General features: G+C 41.5%; 2 protein-coding genes, 1 long non-coding RNA gene and 2 other non-coding genes across 6 annotated transcripts in view; 2 read left to right on the top strand and 3 right to left on the bottom strand.

Annotated features, from left to right (window-relative positions):
- The first annotated feature begins 1,325 nt into the window (after nucleotides 1-1,325).
- LOC146506143 (cilia- and flagella-associated protein 157-like) lies at nucleotides 1,326-11,263 on the top strand. 2 transcript variants are annotated; one of them, XM_085180020.1, is made up of 9 exons: nucleotides 1,326-1,590; nucleotides 4,041-4,312; nucleotides 5,328-5,481; nucleotides 6,093-6,360; nucleotides 6,627-6,796; nucleotides 9,146-9,296; nucleotides 9,654-9,805; nucleotides 9,895-10,029; nucleotides 10,610-11,263. In XM_085180020.1, the coding sequence occupies exons 1-9, from the start codon at nucleotides 1,427-1,429 to the stop codon at nucleotides 10,689-10,691; spliced, it is 1,548 nt and encodes a 515-aa protein (XP_085036146.1). In that variant the 5' UTR covers nucleotides 1,326-1,426; the 3' UTR covers nucleotides 10,692-11,263. The 2 variants fall into 2 exon arrangements, with proteins under 2 accessions (XP_085036146.1, XP_085036147.1); XM_085180021.1 differs by having other exon boundaries at nucleotides 1,327-1,590; nucleotides 6,627-6,748.
- On the bottom strand, nucleotides 6,786-9,153 carry LOC146506145 (uncharacterized). Its single transcript, XR_014877182.1, has 3 exons — nucleotides 8,686-9,153; nucleotides 7,372-8,347; nucleotides 6,786-7,032 (listed from the first exon to the last, which is right to left on the bottom strand). It is a non-coding gene; the product is annotated as an uncharacterized LOC146506145 (long non-coding RNA).
- trnac-gca (transfer RNA cysteine (anticodon GCA)) lies at nucleotides 9,056-9,127 on the bottom strand. The gene has a single exon. It is a non-coding gene; the product is annotated as a tRNA-Cys (tRNA).
- trnac-gca (transfer RNA cysteine (anticodon GCA)) lies at nucleotides 11,093-11,164 on the bottom strand. Its single transcript has one exon. It is a non-coding gene; the product is annotated as a tRNA-Cys (tRNA).
- Nucleotides 11,264-11,385: 122 nt separating the features above from the next.
- LOC146506140 (uncharacterized) overlaps nucleotides 11,386-20,893 on the top strand; it is a 41,724-nt gene continuing 32,216 nt past the window's right edge. The window contains 3 exon segments of the mRNA XM_085179943.1: nucleotides 11,386-11,785; nucleotides 12,734-12,781; nucleotides 16,096-16,728. Coding sequence (XP_085036069.1) covers nucleotides 11,782-11,785; nucleotides 12,734-12,781; nucleotides 16,096-16,728 — 685 coding nt within the window. The 5' untranslated portion in view covers nucleotides 11,386-11,781.

Below are 20,893 nucleotides of genomic sequence, written 5' to 3'. Positions count from 1 at the left end.
ATTAAAATAACGATTACTATTAGTGTAATATTCTTTATAGTATCTTCCCACTGAAACATATTTATTGCAGTGTTTTCCCACCTTGGCTGCTGGTGAATTAATTAATTGCTCAGCTTGACTGAGCTGAAACTGAGCTGACCTCCGCACCGTCAGTCAGCCCGGTGGATTTATAGACAGGGAGTGAGGTGAAGCTCAGAGGCAGCCAATTAAAATCCTTACAGCCAAACGGAGGGGGGATAAAACAAAGTTGCCAATTAAAAAGCAGCCCCGAATCACTGAGTCAAAATAAATAGCTGCTACACTTCACTGGCTCAGGTCCTAAAGTAACTGAAAGCAGGGCTGCAACACTGCGTTTAATTGCCTCTAAAGGTTATAATGACAGATTATAATGCAGTGATAAAGTCTGCAGTTTAATGCAGGTAACATCTCCATTAGTCTGAATCCAGTCCAAGCAGGCCTGTAAAACACAGCAGACCAACATGGAAAACGTATGTGCCTATCATCCACCGCTTTATAATAAATATGAATAAATGCTGCCTCTCAGCAGCTCAGAGAGAGACACTTATTTTGAAATGATCATCAGTGTAAAATGAACAGTAGAGCCAATAAAAGCCAACTATGTAATCCAGCCCCCACAATGATTGATGCTTTAAACTGAGTATACGATGCAACAAGAAGTAGGTATGAAGTTGGCTTTGAATACCTGTAGTTAGATCTCAGACCTTCTTTTTGCAATGTTTGTGTCCTAATAGAGGTTTGTTTGCATTGATGAAGCAGTGAAATGAAATGATGGCCAGGCAAATAACCTTGTCTTTATATATTTAATTTACCTGGGTGGACGCAAAGATATGTCAAAACCAATTTGTGCTACTGAAAGTGAAAGCATATAAAGAGTTTTTCATTTTCGACACTTTAGTCTCTGAAATGTTTCTGAAGCTTTCCGTGTGTAGTTCAAATGCTGCTTCACTGTTATTATGTATTATATTGATATTTTCCCCCGTTGATACCTTTTAGCTACAACCATGAACTCAGTCTTCAATTTCTTTTGTACTCTCTATGTGCCAGTGTCTTTTTAATTATTTTCTTTTCATTCTTATTTTCTATGCATTTAGTTCTATTTGTGATTGCACATTAACTGAATTTTAAGGGGAAATGATGGCATGTTAAACAGAATAGAAAGATATATTAGCTCTGCCACATTTAAAAGGCACGAAAGTCTTTTATTCCAGCATGGTATGTATTAAATTGTTATCAAGAAAGTTTAAATCTCAGTCAATTCACAATCACGAATCAGGTTAAAGAAGAAGTCGTCACCGTTTCCGAGAAGTCACTGAAGGCAGCATTGCCTAGCAACGGTGCCGTTTAGTTTCTCGCGCCGGGCACCGGCTATCGACGGAAACTTTTAGCTAACTTTCTGTGAGACACAATGCCCAGAAAGACGGAGAGAAAAAGCAGCGACAAACGAGATGGAAACAAGAAGACACCGAAAAAGGAAAACTCCGAGTTTCCTGCAGAGAAAAGCGGGTCTGGGGACAAAGAGAAGGACCTCTACCTGACACAGATAGCGTATTTAACCGACGAGCTGGAGCGGTGAGCCGTTTAAGTTTACCGTAATGTTTAGAGTGATTGTGTGTACAGTAAAAAGCACTTTGTAATGATATCTTAAATATGTTTTATTTGCTAACTCGATCTAATGTCGTAGTAGCATAAAGGAGGCTGAATTTACAAAGCTTCATTGAAATGAACTGATTTTACAAGCTACAGTGAGACGCTTCATGCTTTGGTGCGCTCAGATGATCCCGAGGTTCCTTCATGAGGGGGTTTGAAAAGTGTGTTAATGCAGGTTCACATGAACAAAATACAACAAAACATTTACTACATGCTTCTTTCACATGCCATGTACTAGGATTTACTTATCAAAGTGACTATTTTCATTTGTTTCTATCCAACATATTCACACGTTTCTTCTCTTTTTAAGTGTCATCACAGCAGAGCATCGTCTCTAACATCCTCCTCTCCCACACTAGCTCTCTGTGGTCTTCCTGTTTTCTTCCTTGCAGCTCCTTCTTTTACATCCTCTGTCCAGTTTATATACCAACCCTCTGCACACGTCCAAACCATAAATCAGTATTTATACCGCATGAGAAAAATGCTAAAGGGAGACACTTGTAGGATTGTTTCCCAAACCAGCGTCATTAGTCAGAGAGTTTATTTGGAACAAGAAGCATCCCAGCATTCGCTTGTCTTTGTTGTATCTTCGCTTTGATACAGGGGGGTTGAAATGCCCCAATTTTTACTGGTACTATCTGGCTATTCAACTAAGAACAATAATGTTTTATTTTTCATCCCAAAATACTCCATCTTGGGTGGGAATGGAAGCAAATTCTCTTAAAATGCCATTAAACTTGTACTTATACTCTGCACAGCCAAAACAATTAAAGAAAGAAACAAATAATCCAATAGTCCGAAATATGATTGAAGTTTGGTTTACAATAAAAGAAATGATGAATATTAAGAATAATCTCTCTCAGTTTAGTCCTATTTGGGGGAATGCTTTATTTGTACCAGGAAATTTGGACGCAGGGTTCCAGGGTTGGGCAGAAAAAGGTGTTAGGAAAGTGGTGATCTTTTTTGTGATGGAATAATGGTCTCATTTGAGGATTTAGTTTCAAAGGTATTTACAGATTAGAAGCTTCATTTCTTCCATGCAAAATCAGTCTCTCAACGTTCCCCAGTTAAGTAAGTTAGAGGAGTTAATGGTGGAAAAAGGTGGTAATAAAGGCTTAATTTCAACATTCTATAACTGGATTGTCTCTGCCTCTCCAGAAACATCAGTTTATAATTTAGAAGCTCGGAGAAAGGACCTAAATATTAATATTTCTGAGGAGACATGGAAGCCAATTTGCTTAAAATAACAAAACAATCGATTAATAGTAACTTAAAGTTATTACAATACAATTGGATCATGCAAACATATGTAACACCGGTGAAATTGAACAAATATAATAACAGAATTCCAGATACATGTTTTAAATGTGGAGAAGCCCGTGGAACATTTTTCCACTGTATATGGGAATGCAGGAGGCCATGAACAAAATAAACCAAATTTTGAATACAAAGATTGCTTTAGATGTAGAAATGTTGCTATTACATGTGTATTCTAAAAGTCTTAAACTAAGAGCCCATCAAATTGAGTTTATGGATTATTGTACATTACAGGCAAAACGTATGATTGCATTAAATTGGAAAAAATCAGAGCCTCCTGCTGTTGGTGCTTGGATAAATCCTTTGGCACAGTGTATGGCAATGGAAAGGATAACGTATTTTCTCAAAGTCAAGTTAACATATTTTGATGAGATTTGGAAGCCATTTAAAAACTTTATAAAAGAAGTAAACATCGGACAACTCCTGCAGGAGTGTGGATGAGGGGAAAATTGTTTAGTATGTGCTAGCTATTTCTATTGTCTATTTTTTTTCCTTCAATATGTATAAATGTCACATATGTAGGTTTTGAAGAGAGCAGGGTGGGAGGTGGGGGGGGGGAGAGTATTTCAGGCAAGTTGATTGTCTTGTGTCAGTAATTTTAGGTGCTTACTGTCAGAATTTTCTCAAAAGAAAAAAAAATCAAGTGTTGAAGGTGTCTGTTTGTTTTTCAAGTGTTGGAAACTTGCTTTTTCTAAAAAAAAAAAAAAAAAAAAAAGTTCATTTGGATTTGGTACATGGGACTGGGTACTGGGAATATTTTTTAGAGTTTTCCAGCTTTAATATCTGTCAAAACATTCACCTGATTTGGCCTGTTTTAAAGATATTTTGTATTTGAGAAGCTGGAAATAAAATATCACTCTCACACCTGCAAAACTGTGGTTTCTACAGGCCTCGAGACCTTCACATATTTATTTGTTTCAGGCATCCATCAGTCTGAGTTAGCTTGAGGTCACTCAGACAGTGCATGCTCTGCTCGAGCTGTAGAGCTGCTTCAAATCCAAAAAAAGCCAGATCCAGTTTATAAATCGTTGAAGCTGTCATCCTTAACCCCTCAGATATCAGCTGAAATGTGATGACCTTGTGAGACAGAGGAAAGACTTGCTGACTCAGCGCAGCACTCTGGAGCAGGAGAACAAAGACACGATCGCGTACCTGAAGCGTTCCCTGTTGGAGAAGGAGGACGAGGTGGGCGAGCTGTCGCAGCGGCTGCAGAACCAGCTGCAGGCTTCAGATCAGGAAAGAGACGCCCTGCAGCTGCGGCACAGCCGGGACAGGCAGGAGCTTCAGAACCGCATCGATGAGCTTATCAAAGAAAACACAGCACTTGGTAAAAGTTCAGCTCTTAGCATGTAGCCCATTAAAGTTTACCACAGGGTATCCACATAAACATCAAAGTGATGGTAGGGATTCGATTTTTAAAATAATAATAAGGATTTTTTTTTTAAATAAAAGATGAAATTTCTGGATCTTCCTCCCTTTTCAGTTCAGTTCATTTTTATTTCAAACATGTGCTTTCACAATCATTACAAAATATCCCTCCATTCTTTTGTTTGAACGTTTCATGTGTAACTAATTTTAATGGAATCTGGTCAAATGACTGGTATAAGTTCAGTTTATACTGAGACATATTTTCCTCAATAATTAATTATTTGAATAAATAAACCTTTGATTTTATACATTTCAGATGGATTTTACTCCAAAGTATTTGTTCATATTTGTGAGGGCGGTGTGTGTCCCTGTCTGTGTAGCATTGATAAAGCACTGTGGGGGAATCTTAATGATTACATTATTTAGAATCTCATGATATTTTGACGATAAATTAAATATGTCTTTGCATTTCAGGAGAATCTACATTTTCCATTTAACTTTCTGAAGCCTGTTCTTAAACATTAGTTTTATGTTGTATCACACCATGACGTGTCTGCCTCAAGAATTTTCTTATTTGATTTTATTTCCAGCTGATAATCAGTATTCAGACTTATTTTGTATTTGCAGATGTTAAATGTGGGAACTCAAAAGTTTTCCTTCCAATTAAAGCCTTTTTGTTTTGTCTCAAATATAGAAATTAATAATACTAAATAAAAAAAAGGTTTTACTTTTGGAAAGGCTGAAAAGAACTGACAGTGATTTGCTGGAAGAGGCCTCGATCAGCCTCTCCCTGCCAAAGATGTTAAAAGGAGCTCAGCTTTATAGTATTCCTATATTTATAGTATTCCTTGAAAATCCAGCCCAGATTTCTTTTGGAAAGTGTTTCCAGCAGGAACCATTAAACTTTCAGTAGGTTTATTTCAGCAAAGACTGGCTTCAGGGAATGATTTAAACTCTCCTCTTCTCTCCTCCAGCAGAGAGGTTTGCAAGCCTGGAGGCGTTTCAGGGGCAAAAGGAGGAGATGATGTCCAGCTTAGAGTCTCTGGAGAAGCAGCTGGCGAGTCAGAAGGAAGAGCACAAAGATGACATTCACAGCCTGGAGATGAAAGCGCTGCTGGAAAAGAGGAGGTGGAATCCACTTTAGTGCATAAAAATCACAGCACAGACTCTTTCCATTACCCGGGTCGAGTCCACTCGTAGAAAGTAGTTTAAGTTCAGACTGTAAACAAATCCGTGTCAGCGCAGCAACTCGCAGCTTGTCTTCAGGACGACGTGTTAATCCTGCCTCTGTAGCACTAATGTTTTTTCCTTTATGTGATCCTCGTCCCACCAAGGGTCGTGTTCCTTTGGAAAACAGTGAAAAGCTTTCTCTCACCCCAACCAATCACAGCAGATGGCCCCGCCCCTCCCTGAGCCTGGTTCTGCTGGAGGTTTCTTCCTGTTAAAAGGGAGTTTTTCCTTCCCACTGTCACCAAAGTGCTGCTCATAGGGGGTCATATGATTGTTGGGTTTTTCTCTGTATCTATGAAGCGCCTTGAGGCGACTTTTGTTGTGATTTGGCGCTATATAAATAAAATTGAATTGAATTAAATATCTGGCTATATATGAGAACACTCACCTTATCTACTGCACAGCAAATACACAAATATCGTCAGTGTCTCCTCACAAGGCTGCATACCTGAATCATCCACCTAAAATACCCTCTGACTTTACCTCCTTTGTCTCGTGTCCTGCCAAAGATTGGAGAGGGAGATGGCGTCTCACGCTGCAGCCATGGCAGCAGAGGTGCAGCTCCTGGTGGACCAGAAAGTCCCGGAGACGACCAGGCGGGCGCTGCAGGAGAACGCGGAGGTGAAAGCTCGCGTGGGGCAGCTGTCGGAGCAGGTGCAGATCCTGATGGAGGAGAATGCCGCCCTGCGGGGCTGCAAGAGTCAGCTCAGCATGGATGTGGAAAACCTGGAAGAAATGCTCAGAGAGACGTCACGCACCAGCTGCGTCCGTAAGAAGGTGAGAGAAGGAATTCTAAATGTCTTTAAGTTTAACTTAATATTTTAAATGCAGTGTAACCACAGTTATGCTTCACCGTCCACTCAGATTACAGTGGCTTCAAATAATCCACGTTTATTTAGTTAAATCAAGGTTACTGAAAAGTGGACCAGCACTAGACGGTGTGCTCCCACTGCCAGTCCCTTTCATCGTGTTTAACGCCAACGTCTTCTTAACGTGAAAAACAAGGGATTCACTCTAAATCCATATCCAACTCTCTCCATCAGGTGGTGGAGCAGCTCACAGACAAGTGCCAGCAGCTGCAGGCGGAGCAGAAGGACTGCAGGCAGCAGCTCGAGCAGCTTCAGACCGAACACGCAGGAGCCCTCGGCAAGATGGAGGCGCTGAGGTCAAAGTTCACTCTGCCGTCCGTACAGATGAGTCACGTCTCACTCAGGTTCACGTTCACGTTAACGAAAGCAAAGCAGCAGGTGCAGTTATTACACATACGGGCTCTTATTCTCATTTGTGGTACGTTTATATGCAAGCAAGGACTCCACAGTGAGATTCATCAATAATAAGTAATCAAATAAATCAATAACAGAGATCCTAAAGAGACAGACAGGAAACATAAAAGCACTGAATCGTGTTACTGGTAGCAGCTGATGGCTGGATCATGATGACGAGGCTTCCCTGAACGAGACAAGAAAACACCCACAGTAGTTTATAGTTTATTCCTTTTTTACTTATGATTGCTGGAAAGTTCATGTATTAATATTTAAAAATAGAAAAATATTTGTGCACTCATTTTTGTTTTACTTCAATACAAATACATAAACTAGTATTTTACATTAGTGCTGTCTGAGCTGAGTTCCTGCACTTGCAGCAGAAATACAGAAATTTGTATTCAGAATGAAAATGAACCCAGGCCGTGCAGAGGTTAGAAGGGGCGGGGCTCAAAGTTAAAAAGGGAAGCGTTCAGCCTGGAACAACAACAACACACACTCATCAAGAAACTAGCCTATGTTTTACCTGATGGGTACAATGTTGCTGCTGACAGTGCTGGAGGGCGGGGCTAGAGGGCGGGGCTACGTGGATCTGAGACCGTAGACTGTAAAAAGCCCATTGGAGAGACTGTAGCTGATTAAACAGGTGAGATTATAATAAAATGCAAAGATTGGTGACAGTGCTTGGAAGCATAAGGCAAAACACACACACACACACACACACACACACACACACTCACTCTGTGTAAATATACTAAATATAAGCCCTCCATAAAGGGAGGGAAAGCCCTGTAAAAATAAATATGTTCCATAAAACGCTGACAGACCCACGACAGCCTGACCCAGTTAGTTAGCAGCTACTACGTGTGCAGTTAATAAAAGGACAGGTGATGGTTGTCACGCTGTTACACACACAGCACACTCATTTGTTTCAATTCGTCAGTTGCCACAACACAACTGACCAACGTGTACACAACAAGCTAATACTCCTGCGTGCTGTAGAGCTCGTTCCTGACTCGTGACCAGCGCGCTCTGCTGTCAAGGGCGACCATTGGTTAATGGTCATCATGTGACTGATGCAAGCCAGAGCCTGTTATTTAGCAACACTGTGATTAATAGTTAAATGTTACTGTGAGGGGCACAGACAGGACTCCACACACAAACACACACACACTAAAAATGCCTCTAGAAAAGAGCACTTGTGGCTCCCATCAAGCAGGTACTCAGACAGGTGCCTGATATGAACATTAAATGCTCATTACTCACTGCTCTGCTACTTTTCTTATCAGCAAGGTCGCATTCTTCTCAGGCAGACGCAGATCTCTGCACAATGAAGCCTTGTTCATCACTGCAGACAAAGAAGGCGACGTTTGCAGCGGTCCCAGCTGCTGTCATCAGTGACTCGGAGTGCTCGCCTCCTTTTTTTCCACCTCAGTTGCTCCTCTGTGTTTCCAAGCCAAGAGCTCGAAAAATCCCTCTTTCACACATGCAGAGAAGAGACGCTGCAAGATAAGAGCAGCCTTGACCTGACGTGTTAACCACGGCCACACAAAACAGTATCTGTGAAATATCGTACATTTAACTCCATAAATTATTATTTGTACATAGAAACAACAGGAAACGTGTTGATTCAAAATGAATAATTCTTTACATGCAAAACTAGAGAAGAGTATTTTAGTTTAAAGGCTCAGATTCAGGCAGAAAACAGGAAGTTGTGCATCAGTTTGGAGACTTGACTGCAAGTACTCACTGATGTTGTTCATTATGTATTATTATTAGTTAAACATGTCAGGGTGAGCCTGTTATCATTTCTGCCATATATGCACTGTTCAGGACAAACCTGCTTGAAAGAGGCAACCAATCAGAAGAAAGGTGGCTTAAATGCAGAGGATGAAGTGAAGAAGAGTAAGGATTGTTTTGAAGTTGAAAAATAAATTATATGGAGTAGAAAGTGATCTTTTCCTTAAAGGGGAGAAATTGTTTCACTTTGAGGAAAAGCTGAAGAGTCTCCTGTGATCTCACCCTGGGTCAGCACACCTGAATCACATGATTAGGTCATTACCAGGCCTCTGGAGAACTTCAGGACAGGTTGATGAGGTGATTTAGCCATTTAGATCAGCTGTGTTGGATCAAGGACACATCTAAAACACATTCCCACTCCTGCTCTGAACTATGATGGCGGGTAACTCAGGGTGGCATAACATTTGCTCAGGGGGCATCCGGATTTGAACCGGAGACCTCTTGATCTGCAGTCAAATGCTCTACCGCTGAGCTATGCCCCCCTCTGCTTGTGGTTTCAGGCAGAATCAGGCCTCTCTGTCTGAGCAGTGCAGTAAAAACAGAGCGCAGGTCAGTCAGCTGGAGGCGGAGCTTCAACAGGAGAGGAGGAGGAGGAGCAGGATGAAGAACATCATTCAGGAAGCTGCTGTTGCTCTCAGACAAGCACTGATGGTAAGATGACAGCGCTGACTCTGAAACGTGTGCAGGTGACAGGTGTCGTACTTTCTGCTCGATTTTAGAAAAGTGAGCTTCAGTGAAACCGACATCATTTCAAAGTAAAAGTCTGAAACCTTCAGCTAACACAGAACACACGAGGTATTCGCCTCATTAACGTTTATGTTTCAGAATACAGAAATGAAAAAAGGAGATTTATGACAAGGTGGAATTTTCTGTAAAACACAAAGTTGTTGCAAGCAAACTGAATTCATTTTATTTCTCTGTGGATGACGATGGTTCAATGCTCCAGTGAAGAAGGTGAGGTCTTTATCTCAGCCAATCAGACTGTTTCAGTCTTGTTTTCACCTGCAGGAGGAACACATGCAGCAGGACTCAGAGGTGGACCAGTGGAAGCAGCTGATGCAGAGGATGCTGGTGCTTTTAAGCAGAGACGGATTTGCCAGCTCCGCTGCTGACAGCGGCAAAGTGAACGAGCTGCAGACGCCTGACTCTGCAGCAGCCCGGTAATAAAATCAGTGCTCGCTAAGATGGTCAGCAAATACCCGACAGATCGACGACTGACAGAAATCCTGCATCTTTATCGTCTGTGTAGAACAAGAAGTCTGGATCCAGATTGGAGTTTCCAGTTCCAGCTGGCCCGCTACAGGCCGGGAGATCTGGGTTTTGTGCCTCGCCCCGCGCTGAAACACAAAAACGTGCTCCCCAGGATGGAAGCTGGCTCCAGCAGGTTTGTGAGGACCTCAGAGCTCAGCTTCAGGGTCTGCAGGGGGATGTCTGATCACAGCTACGGCTGCATTTATTATATGATATAGCTGTTTACAACTAACATTTAAACTCTCCATTCCTTCATCAGTTTAGATATCAGGTAGACAACATCCTCCTATTTAAGTAGTTCAGTTCATAGACTGTATGTGAAAGAGGGACAGAGCCTCAGTGTTTGTGTCGTAGCCTTCTCTGTGTTGAAGCAATGAGAGGTTGTTGTGCTGACTTATCTTCTCCCCACAGCAAACTGCATCCATAAACTGTATAACAAACAAACACGTAATCTGAGTATCACACTGATAAATATGGCACAACCATGGAGGCGTAGCAGGGCGACTGGACACATGTGTCAGCATCCACCTGTCAGTGAAGCCTCAGCAGCATCAAAGTAAACTAGTTATTAAAAACATGTTTTTAAAAGTTGAGACTGGCTCAGTGATGGAGAGAGGTAGCCACTAAAGCAGTTTGACCTGGAGGTTTCCCTTTTTTAGCTTTAAGTGTTTTATGTCACCTGACTTTCTTCTTCTTCATCTTTTCATATCCAGGAAACCGTCGAGTCTGAAGGCGGACAGCTCTGTGAAGCTCACCGATTCAGCTGTGACCTCCAAACAGACCAAACTCAAGTGACAGTAACAAAACTCATCTCCTAAAAACTGTCGATTATGTTGCAGTTCAGTCTGACATCTGTGACTCCTGTGAGCCTGTTACAGTAAAGGTGACGCCTCTGTAACAAACTCTAATAATGTTGCTGCTGTTTCTGGCTGTGTGATAAAAACAGCTTGTCTGTTATTGTGCAGTGAAACAGGAAACATGTTAGAAATGTTGTTTATCACAGTCTTCATAATTCTGCTCGGCTGTTGTTACAGAATACTGAAAATTCCTTTACTGAGTGAAGATCAGCACTCTGGGTTCTGGGAAGCTGCAGCACACACTCCTCATTTCATAGATTTGTATATTGAGACAATAGATGAAAGTACCATAGATCATCTCTACAGCAGAGAGACTGAAGGGCACACGGAGCCCCCCACAGGGGGCATCTGGAATTGAACCAGAGATCTCTTGATCTGCAGTCAAATGCTCTGCCACTGAGCTACACCCCCATGTGGTGGAATTTAATCATCAGCTGCACAGCATGTGACACAAAATCTGAATTAAAAAAAAAAGTGGCAGAATCAGGTTTTAGATATCAGCCAGAGTCAGAACATCTAAAAAAAAATTAAATTAAATTAAATTAAAAAAAAAAAATATATATATATATATATATATATATATATATATATATATATATATATATATATATATACATACTACATCTTATTAATATTTTGCTCTTTACTATTTTTCTATTTATTTGTATTATTTTATTTTTTTCTACTGTACCATGCTGCTGAGTGACTGTCTTCTGCTCGTCAAATACATTTCATTGCGATGTTGATCCTGTGCTAACTTGCATATGACAAATAAAACTGAAACTGATGTGGATCAGTCCTCGGTGCTCCGCCTCTCGCGCAGTGGCAGCTGGGACAGACTGAAGTGTTTCAGTTGTTTTTTACGTTCAATTTCAACTCTGAGCAGAACAAATCATCTGATTAGAAACACGTTTAAATGTAAATCGTTAAGAAGTTTCTGCATGAAGCGGCTGTGCTGACATCGATGGATCAACGCTGATCCGGTGACTCTAACACGTTAAAAGGATTATTTTGATCGATCCGGATCGATGGGTGAGTATCGGCTGATCACACTGTCAGCTGGTTTTTATCACAGTAACTGAGCAGGACGCAGTTTTCTGATGTTTCTTTTATTAAACTGACAGAAATGTAGAAACTTTCAGTTTTCAGGTAAAATCCGATTAACGTCAGCTGCTGAAGCGGAAACAGACGGAAGTGAACAGACTGACCGCAGAAAGCTTTTTATTATCACTGTTTGATTTCAGAGCGATCCCAGTCTGACTCTGATGGTACACAGTTAGATAACGTCAGTGTTTGTTTATTTTTTGTTCGTTTGTTTGTTCGTGTTAACCGTCATATTCGTAATCATTGCTCATCCGCCATGTTGAATTTGGGCGGCCTTCAGCAGAGAGCTACACGAGTGTGTTTATGCAGGAAGCTCCATGTTTAACATTTCACAAGTGCTCGATGTCCTCGTGGATAAAACGACTTCCTTCTGTCCTTGCTCTAATCAATCTTCATTTATTTATTTATTTATTTATTGTTTCACTGACAGTCAGCATTTCTGTGAGTGTTTTTGTTTTAAACCTGGACAGGTTTGACATTTCTGGGATGTTGTCGCTGATCATCTCTGATCTGATATCTTTGAGGCTTTTTGTTGCCATGTTTCAATATTTCAGTTCATGTTTTATCATTTTTAATTTTATTTTTATACCATTAAATCACAACAACAGTTAATGTGCTTTATATTGTAAAGTAAAGAGTTTATCATCAGCACTCATCACACTCTTATATTATTAGTTACATTGAACAGATCATAAGTTTCAGTGCAACAGACGCTTGGATAAAAACATTCTCTTCCTGTATATTTGCTGCAACATTATATGTTGGAAACTGGTTTTTCCCACTTTCTCTTTCACTGTCAACAAAGACATTTCATCACTGTGGGAATTTCACACAGTTAAGGTTTTTGTGTAACTGTTTTTCTTTTTATATTCACAGAGGGGCCTCAGCAGCGAACAAGCAGCTATCAGTTTATTCCCCCCAACAGTAAGTTAATTGTGACTCAAATATAAACTGTTTGGCCAAAAAAGGTCACACTGTAATATTTCTTTGGACTAACTTTGATATGGTACATACTCATTGTGATATTATTTCTATAACCTTATGCAACGTCACAGTATTATTTCCATCCACAGTTTTTCGTCCAGTGTAATAATAATAATAATAATGTATACTTTATTGATCCCCGTGGGGAAATTACTTTTTTTTTTTCTCTGTATTTGATCCATTCACTCAGTGAAGCAGTGGGCAGCCACTAAGCAGGCACCCAGGGAGCTGTGTGTAGGGACAGTACCTTGCTCAATGGTGCCTCAGTGGATTCGAACCCCAGCCTTCCGATCATGGGCCGACCCCTCTACCTACTGAGCTATCCCTGCCCCAGTTGTGCATCTCGCTGATGGGAAAGTCTAACAGCACCTCCCAAAGATTCTCAGTGTGGTTAATGTCTAGACTCTGGGGCCAATCCATGTGTGAAAATAATGTTTCATGATCCCTGATTTCACAATCTGAGTCAGAAAATATCCACTGATGGAAAAAACTTGACAATCCAGTATATTCAGTCAGCTGTCACCTTTGTTTTGGATGACATAACACGACAGACTCTCAGGCACTGGTTTGGCTCAGTGCGTTGAGTGGGCGACCATGAACCAAACGGCTGAGAGCAGCCGGCCTGGGTTCTAGTCCAACCCGTGGCCCTTTGCCGCATGTCTGCCCCTCTGTCTCTGTCCTTTCTTCATCGCATCTATCAAATAAAGCTGAAAAAGGCCAAAAAAAAAAACTATTATTAAAAAAAACAACACTACAGAACCTGGACCTGACCAACTGGAGCAACTCCAGGTCACAACCTGATAACTAGACATGATGTATGCATCACTTTTCCTCTGTTTCTGCTCCTAATCAAACTGAAACATTTTATGCAGATTAATTTCACTGATCAGTGTTTTTCTTAGAGTTACACAGATGTTTAGTGCCAATTCCACGAGTTTCTTTCTATTGTGTGTTTGAATGTTAACTTTAATTATACATTATTTTTTAATTGCCTCAAAGCACTGTTGATTTATATGGGTCTTTATCAGTGTTGGGTAAGTTACTTTAAAATAGTAACTTAGTTACATTACTAGTTACTTCTATCAAAAGTAACTTAGTTACTTCAAGTTACTCGTTACTTTCAAAGTAACTAGTTACTAGGGAAAGTAACTTTGGTTTTACTCAGAATTCTCTTGTTAATGTGTTGCTTCCATAACTTTGCCAGTCTTCTAGCTTGCTTACTTGCCACAAGTGCACTGTGCCACCTACCAATAGAAAGGAAAAGATAATCTGCATATTTCCACGAGAGAAATCCCACGCTTGGACCGTCATTGACTGCTGCCATGATTCTAGCCTATGTCACAGTGTCATGTGCGCCTTTTACATCCAACACAATGTGCACGTGGTGCTTTTGATTGTACTCAGAACTCGGAAATTCTGCCTTCTGAATAGGAAGATGTAGGTAACACCAGACTGCAGATGAGCTGCATACAGGGCTGGACTGGGACAAAAAATCGGCCCGGGCGTTTTGACTAGAGACCGGCCCGCCATTATAGGAAAAATCATAAAGCCTTTGAATGAAAAAAACACTGTTGTGACAGTGATGTTCACTGTTTTGATGGTATATATACATCAATCGTTTGTTGTAAGATTCAGATAATTATTTTTTAAAAGCTAGACATTTTAAATGAGAATAAGAAAGAAAAGTATTTCTTTGTGCCCACCTCTCCCTGTTAATGCCCTACCTGCCCCCCTGGCAAAACTTTGCTAGATCCGCACCTGCACAGTTACCAACTGTCAGTTACCTAAAAAAGGATTCTGGTGTTATTTGTCTCTCAGAAACAGTTCATAACTTCCCTTCAACTCATTTATGTCACCTAAAAGATAAACCTGTTTCTCCATCACCTGTTCAGCTCTGATGATTCAGTAAGGACATCTCCTGGTTTCATCTTCATGTTTCCCTCTCACCAGATAACCAAACCGACATCATGACCAGCAGCTTTTTTGCAGCTGTGGCTCCAGCAAACATCAGCTGATACTAGAAATTAATATTAAATAAATTCTAACAACAGCTGATCAAGCTTAAACGTGCTGCTGTTGTTTAACGCGACATCGGCTGGTTTCCTCTTTCTGGCGCAAAGTGGGCGATAAACAAACAAGAGAGCCGATCAGCTGATCATTGATCAGTTTTCATGATTGAAGTAGAAACGGGAGAGGGAGGGGGAGAGAATGAGAGAAGAAGAGGCAGCTGTGCAGCAAAGACACAGAATAAATCCAGCTTTGTGCCTTTTTCATTGTAGCTGAAGTCCGGGACAAACTGTTCCTTTTCACCTCAATAAGAAACGCGTAATATTTTCTCTGAATACCAGACGGGACGGTTGGCAACTCTAATAACTTATGAACAAAATAAAGTTCAACATCATTAACTTCATAGCACCCACCCAGCTGTATAGAAACTCCGTCATGCTAGCTAGTACGCAGTACGGAAAAAGTCAGAATAACGAAAATAAACTCCACCTAAACTTGGTTTATATCTGACCCAGATAGACTGCAGGTCATAACTTCTTACCTGAAGTTCAGTTCACACTTGGACCGGCGGTCGCCTCGGGTCTCTTTTCCTTTTGCGTCCCCTTTCTCTCAACCCCCTGCTGGCCTCCACCACTTGCTAATGTTACAGAATCTGTGGAAGCTCCGCGATAGCAACCACACGAAGTAACGAGTAACGACCCTATCTAAATCCCAGTAACGACTAACGCGTTCCTGATTTTGGCATAATAACTAGTTACCGTGCTCGTTACCACAATAATAACGTAGTTACTGTAACGCGTTACTTAATAACGCGTTAGTCCCAACACTGGTCTTTATGTTTCCATCTTTTATGTGAAGCACATGGAGTTTGCATGTAATGAATTATACTGTATACACATAGTTGGCATGACATTTTGCAGTGGAACCTGTTGGTTTAATCCAGGTGTGAGTTTGTTGTGGTTTTTCATTCAAAACACAGATAATATTGCAGGGTTTCTTTCTCAAACTATCAAAACTGTTTTTTGGAAATAGCATGATGTATTTGTTGATGAATGACTGTTTTTTAACATTTGCAAATTAATGTATATTTTATGGGTATTAATGTTTTTCTGGAGAAGATTCCTCAACATATTTATCATATGTTTCCTCTCTGATGATCAGCAAACATGATTTTAAGACAATAAACATCTTAGAGTGATCCTGGCTGTTTTTGTTGACTTCCTGTTGTCGTTGTGTTTTGATGCCAGTGTCTGAGCTGAGGGTTGTCCTGCTGGGGAACAGCTGGTCTCAGAGGAGAGACGTGGGGAACTTCATACTGGGAGGGGCCGTGTTCAGCAGTGAGGAACCAGACTGCTGTGTGAGGGTCAGCGGGCGATGCAGGTGGAAAGAAATCGTTCTGATCAACACTCCAGATCTGCTGCATCCAAACATCTCTGAGGACAAACTGACAGAGTTGATAGAAACCTGTGTGAGGCTCTCTGATCCTGGACCTCATGTGTTCCTGCTGCTTCTGCAGCCTGAAGACTTCACTGAGGAGCAAAGACTGAGGCTACAAACAGTCCTGGAAGACTTTGGTGATCATTCATTTGAACACTCACTGGTCCTGATATCAACACCTACAGAGGAACAATTAGCTTCCAGTGAAAGTTATATGGAAGATCCCCCATTAAAGGCCATGATGAAAATGTGTAGATACAGATATGTGAAGCAGAAGAACCTTGAACCTCTGGAACTGTGGACACGTTTTGGTCAGATTGTGAAAGAGAACAATGGAGAACATGTGAGCTGTGATTTATCTGAAACTGGAGCAGATGGTTTACATCAAACCCTGAAACATCAGACGTCAGTGCCTGCAAACATGGATCCTGCTCGAGCTGCTGGTGAGTTCAGGAAAACATTTTATTACTTGTTAAATGTTTATCTCTGTACTCTGAGCTTTTCTGCTGGCAGGAGAAAAGGACAAAATATAAATAGGTTCAGTAAGTCCCATATTTAAAAACACTAGTAACCACTAGTGACACAATGCCATGAAATCAGTACTTTTTAACGTGAAACGTTTAGTCACAGAAATGAAGAAAATGCCTCAACGTTCGTGGTGGATTGAGCAAATGTGAGAAATTGTACCACACAGACAAATATCAGTATATTTTCCCATCCAATAGGAACAAAATACTGGAGTTTCCAGATATTAGTCTAATAATTCAAACAGATTATGTTGTTTTTCTTGGGGAGGGGCGCTATGGTGGTGGACTGGTGGGCACAGCTGACTGGGTGAGGGACAAACTGAAAATGTCTGTAAACACCTCAGCGAGCTCTGAAGAGCAGACCCTAAAAGCACGTCCAGGGATGTTGTCAGGGCCGGCTGCTTCTCGGGGGTTAGTCCTCCTCAGAACCTTCCATACCTCAGTTGAAGCCACAGTGAGTGAAGAGCTCCGTGCTGCCTCTGCTGGTAGAATCACTCTGTGTTGGTTGGTGTTGAGGTGTAGAACTTATTCAGCTCATCTGGTAGCGTGTTGGAGCTGACTGTGACCCTGCTGCTCCTCTGCTGGAAATCAGTAATTTGTTGAAGGCCCTGCCACATGCGTCGGAAATCTGAGCTGTTGTAGTGTCCTTCCAGCTTCGGTCTGTATTGCCTCTTGGCTTCCCTGATGGATCTACGCAGGTCATATCTGGCCTTTTTGTTCCCCACAGCGTCACCAGAGGCAAATGCAGTGGAGCGTGCATGTAGCATGGAACATACCTGAGAGTTCAACCATGGTTTCTGATTTGGATATGTGTGTAGTGCTTGGTGGGGACAATATTGTCAATGCATGTGCTGATGTAGCTGGTAACCACTGATGCATATTCCTCTAAATCCACAGAACTCTCCTCTCTTACGCCAGCACTCTTAAACACACCCCAGTTTGTAACATCAAAGCAGTCCTGAAGCACCAAATCAGATCTCTTCGCTCCAAACTTTAGTAATTTTAGCGTTTGAATGTGTGTGTGAATGGGTGGATGACTGAATGTAGTGTAGTGACTAAGTAAAGTGCTATACAAATACAGGCCATCTACCATTTTTCACTGGGGGGGGGGGGGGGGGGGGGGGGGGGGGGCTCGTTTGAGGAGCTGCCTGTATGCTGGACAGAGGAACACAGAAATGTCCAGAGTGCGGGCGAGGCACTGCCTTGTTTGCGCCCCTTACATTGCTATAGACGTGATGTTCCCACATATTGATGTAACCTCATGAGCACAGTCCTGAGGTTGCAGTGATTAAAATCCCCGGCAACAACAAACACTGCCTCAGATTTCAATGTGCAGGACAAAATCAGACAATCAGACTGCCATCTATAATCCAGTTTTGAGTTCCCTCCCCAGACGCCTTAACGCCCACTCACACCCTGGGTCATCTGACCTCAGGAATTCGCATGATAAGGTGGGGCCAGGTTTCACAAAGAGCTCACCTGAACTCTGGCTGATTGGGACCCAAACCCAGTTTCACACCTTGGCTCAGCGATTAGAGGATCATCAGGGGGTCCTTTTGTCCCTCTGTGGGGGGAAACTGCCACTAGGTTTAAATCTGGGACTCTCCACCATTTGACCTTAGAACTGAAGAAGCTTCTCAGATGAAGGTGAAACATCTTCAAGTAACTTAAAGAAGTTCAGACACTTTTCTTTGCAAGCTCCTTTGACTACGATGACCTGGATGACTGAGAACCTTCACAGACAACTCAATACAGTGATTTACAGATTTCATAAACACATTTTATTTTCCAATATAAGGCATACATGTATATGCACCTCTGGCACAACTGCCAGAGGTGGACAAAAAAAAAAAGAAATTAAAAAAAAAAAAAAAATATATATATATATATATTAGGGGTGCAACGATACTCGTATCGATATCGAACCGTTCGATACAGTGCTTTCGGTTCGGTACGCATATGTATCGAACGATACAACATTTTTAATTTATTTTATCAACTTTCCTTCTGACGATGCTGTCTGTGTTGAGCGCTCAGTGGATCTGCGCTCGACAGTGCAGCCTAGGCGGAGTAGTCGAACACAGATTCACTGAGCGCAGGGCAAGCTAGCGAGACAGAAGCTAGGCTAGTTGCAACATGGCAAATTGAACCTCCCCCACCCTCATTCAGATCTGGCGTTTGGAACTATTTTGGTTTTCATGTGACGTATGACCCTGAAGGTAAGCGTGTCATGGACAAAAGTAAAACAGTATGTTGGATGTGCCAGCAATGCTCAATTGGTGGGAACTAGTGTGTTAGCGCAGTTAGCTCGTTAATGTGTTGACGTCTTCCAGCCCCACTCATGAGGCAATCCGCGGTAGCTCGTTAACGGAGATTTGCCGTGTTGTGACATTAATGTCATTTCAGATTAACGCTGACAGCACTAGTGGGAAGCCCAGAAGAAGCGTATAGTATAGCTTTTATTTTGGAAAGAGACATTTCTCCATAATAAACTCTCTTTTCCAAAGATGAGTGATTCCTCAATCAGATACAGGGCTCGCAAAATCGCTAGCCCGACGTCCTGGGGCTTTTTTCCAGTCGGGCTACCAAAATCTATCTCTGCCCTGCCCGTCGGCCTATCGTAGGAAGGAAAAATCTATGTCAATGCTTTTGCATTCTTTCGGAAATGTATCTGGGTAATTATGTCATTGGCATCGGCCACTGTCAATATGTGACATACTGAAATCGCGTTTGAATTTGCGCTTGTTTTCTGCTTTCACTTTGCAATCGCGTGAACTGTGTATAGAGAGCGACAGTACTGATTGGTGAGTGATGATAATTTGCGCACCAATTCCTCTGCCATCGTCTTATCAATCGTTAGCTTACTATGCAAACATGACAAGTGAAATCTCCGCAGCTTAAACATGTGAGAGGTTGATCGCGCAGAGAATCGCTGAGCGTTATGTTAGTGCGTGTGTAAAAGCAGCAGGATATATATTTTAGTTCTGCTGAGCCAAATAAGACAGGTCAGCGTGAAGAAGTGACAAAACGGAAAAGTTATGACAAATCAGACTATAAGACAAAAAGAAAGTGCAGCTTTATGGTTTCATGGACAAAAGAATTTCTGTGGCTGCAATATGACGAGCTAAATAACCAGGGCTGCACATAAGTGGTCCGCAGGTGCGCATTCGCTGTCAAAATAAAAACCTGCACAAGATAAGAAGTTGCAACGTGTGTTTGCGTACATAAGATTTTCAGGCGGAGGACAGACATTTGTTTAGAACTCTTAAAGATGTCGAAGAAGCTCCTTTAAGCAATTACTGTGATGTTCCTCCACCTCCAAAGAAATGTCAGGAGTCCGAACCACAAAAGAAGCGCGTATTCTCGGAAAAGTGGTTGCAGGAGGTGAGCTGGCTTCAAACAAATGATGAACGCACAGAGATGTGGTGCAGAATGTGCTGTGAAAATTTAATAAATGACAAATTAATAAAAAGGCATGAACATTTTTTTGTATCGAAAAAATATCGAACCGTGACACCAAAGTATCGAACCGAACCGAACCGTGAATTTTCTGTATCGTTGCACCCCTAATATATATATATATATATATATATAGGACTTGTATAGGATCAGCGACCCCCCCCCCCCCCCTCCCTACTGCCATCAGGTCCCCTTTCATCCTTTGGTCTTTCTTTTAATCTTCCACTTATAACACACAGGATCCTACACTAACTTCTTGCAAACCGCTCTTCCATCCATCACTAATTTGGGTCCCTTTGTCAGTTTTATGGCCAAAGTGAGTCAGAAAGTCTGCAAACCAGCAGTTAACACAGGTGTGGGTGTGCATGCCAGACGTGAACTGCTATCCACTATATAAACACTCCACTGTAAATGTGGATAGTATATGTGAGTATACAGTCAAGCCCATAATTATTTATACCCCTGGCAAATTTTGACTTAAAGTTAATTTTCTTCAACCAGCAAGTTTTTGGTTTTTTTGACAGGAAATGAAACAGGAGTCTCCCAAAAGATAATCTCACACAAACCACTTTGCAACCCACCTCCAGTAAAGTCATTTGTTGTTATTAATACATCGTCCTTC

Source organism: Neolamprologus multifasciatus, chromosome 12 (assembly GCF_963576455.1).
Source record: "Neolamprologus multifasciatus chromosome 12, fNeoMul1.2, whole genome shotgun sequence".
In the NCBI taxonomy this organism is placed as follows: Eukaryota; Metazoa; Chordata; class Actinopteri; order Cichliformes; family Cichlidae; genus Neolamprologus; species Neolamprologus multifasciatus.
Note: the sequence above shows the minus strand (reverse complement) of the source record. Positions and strands in the feature narration are given on the sequence as shown.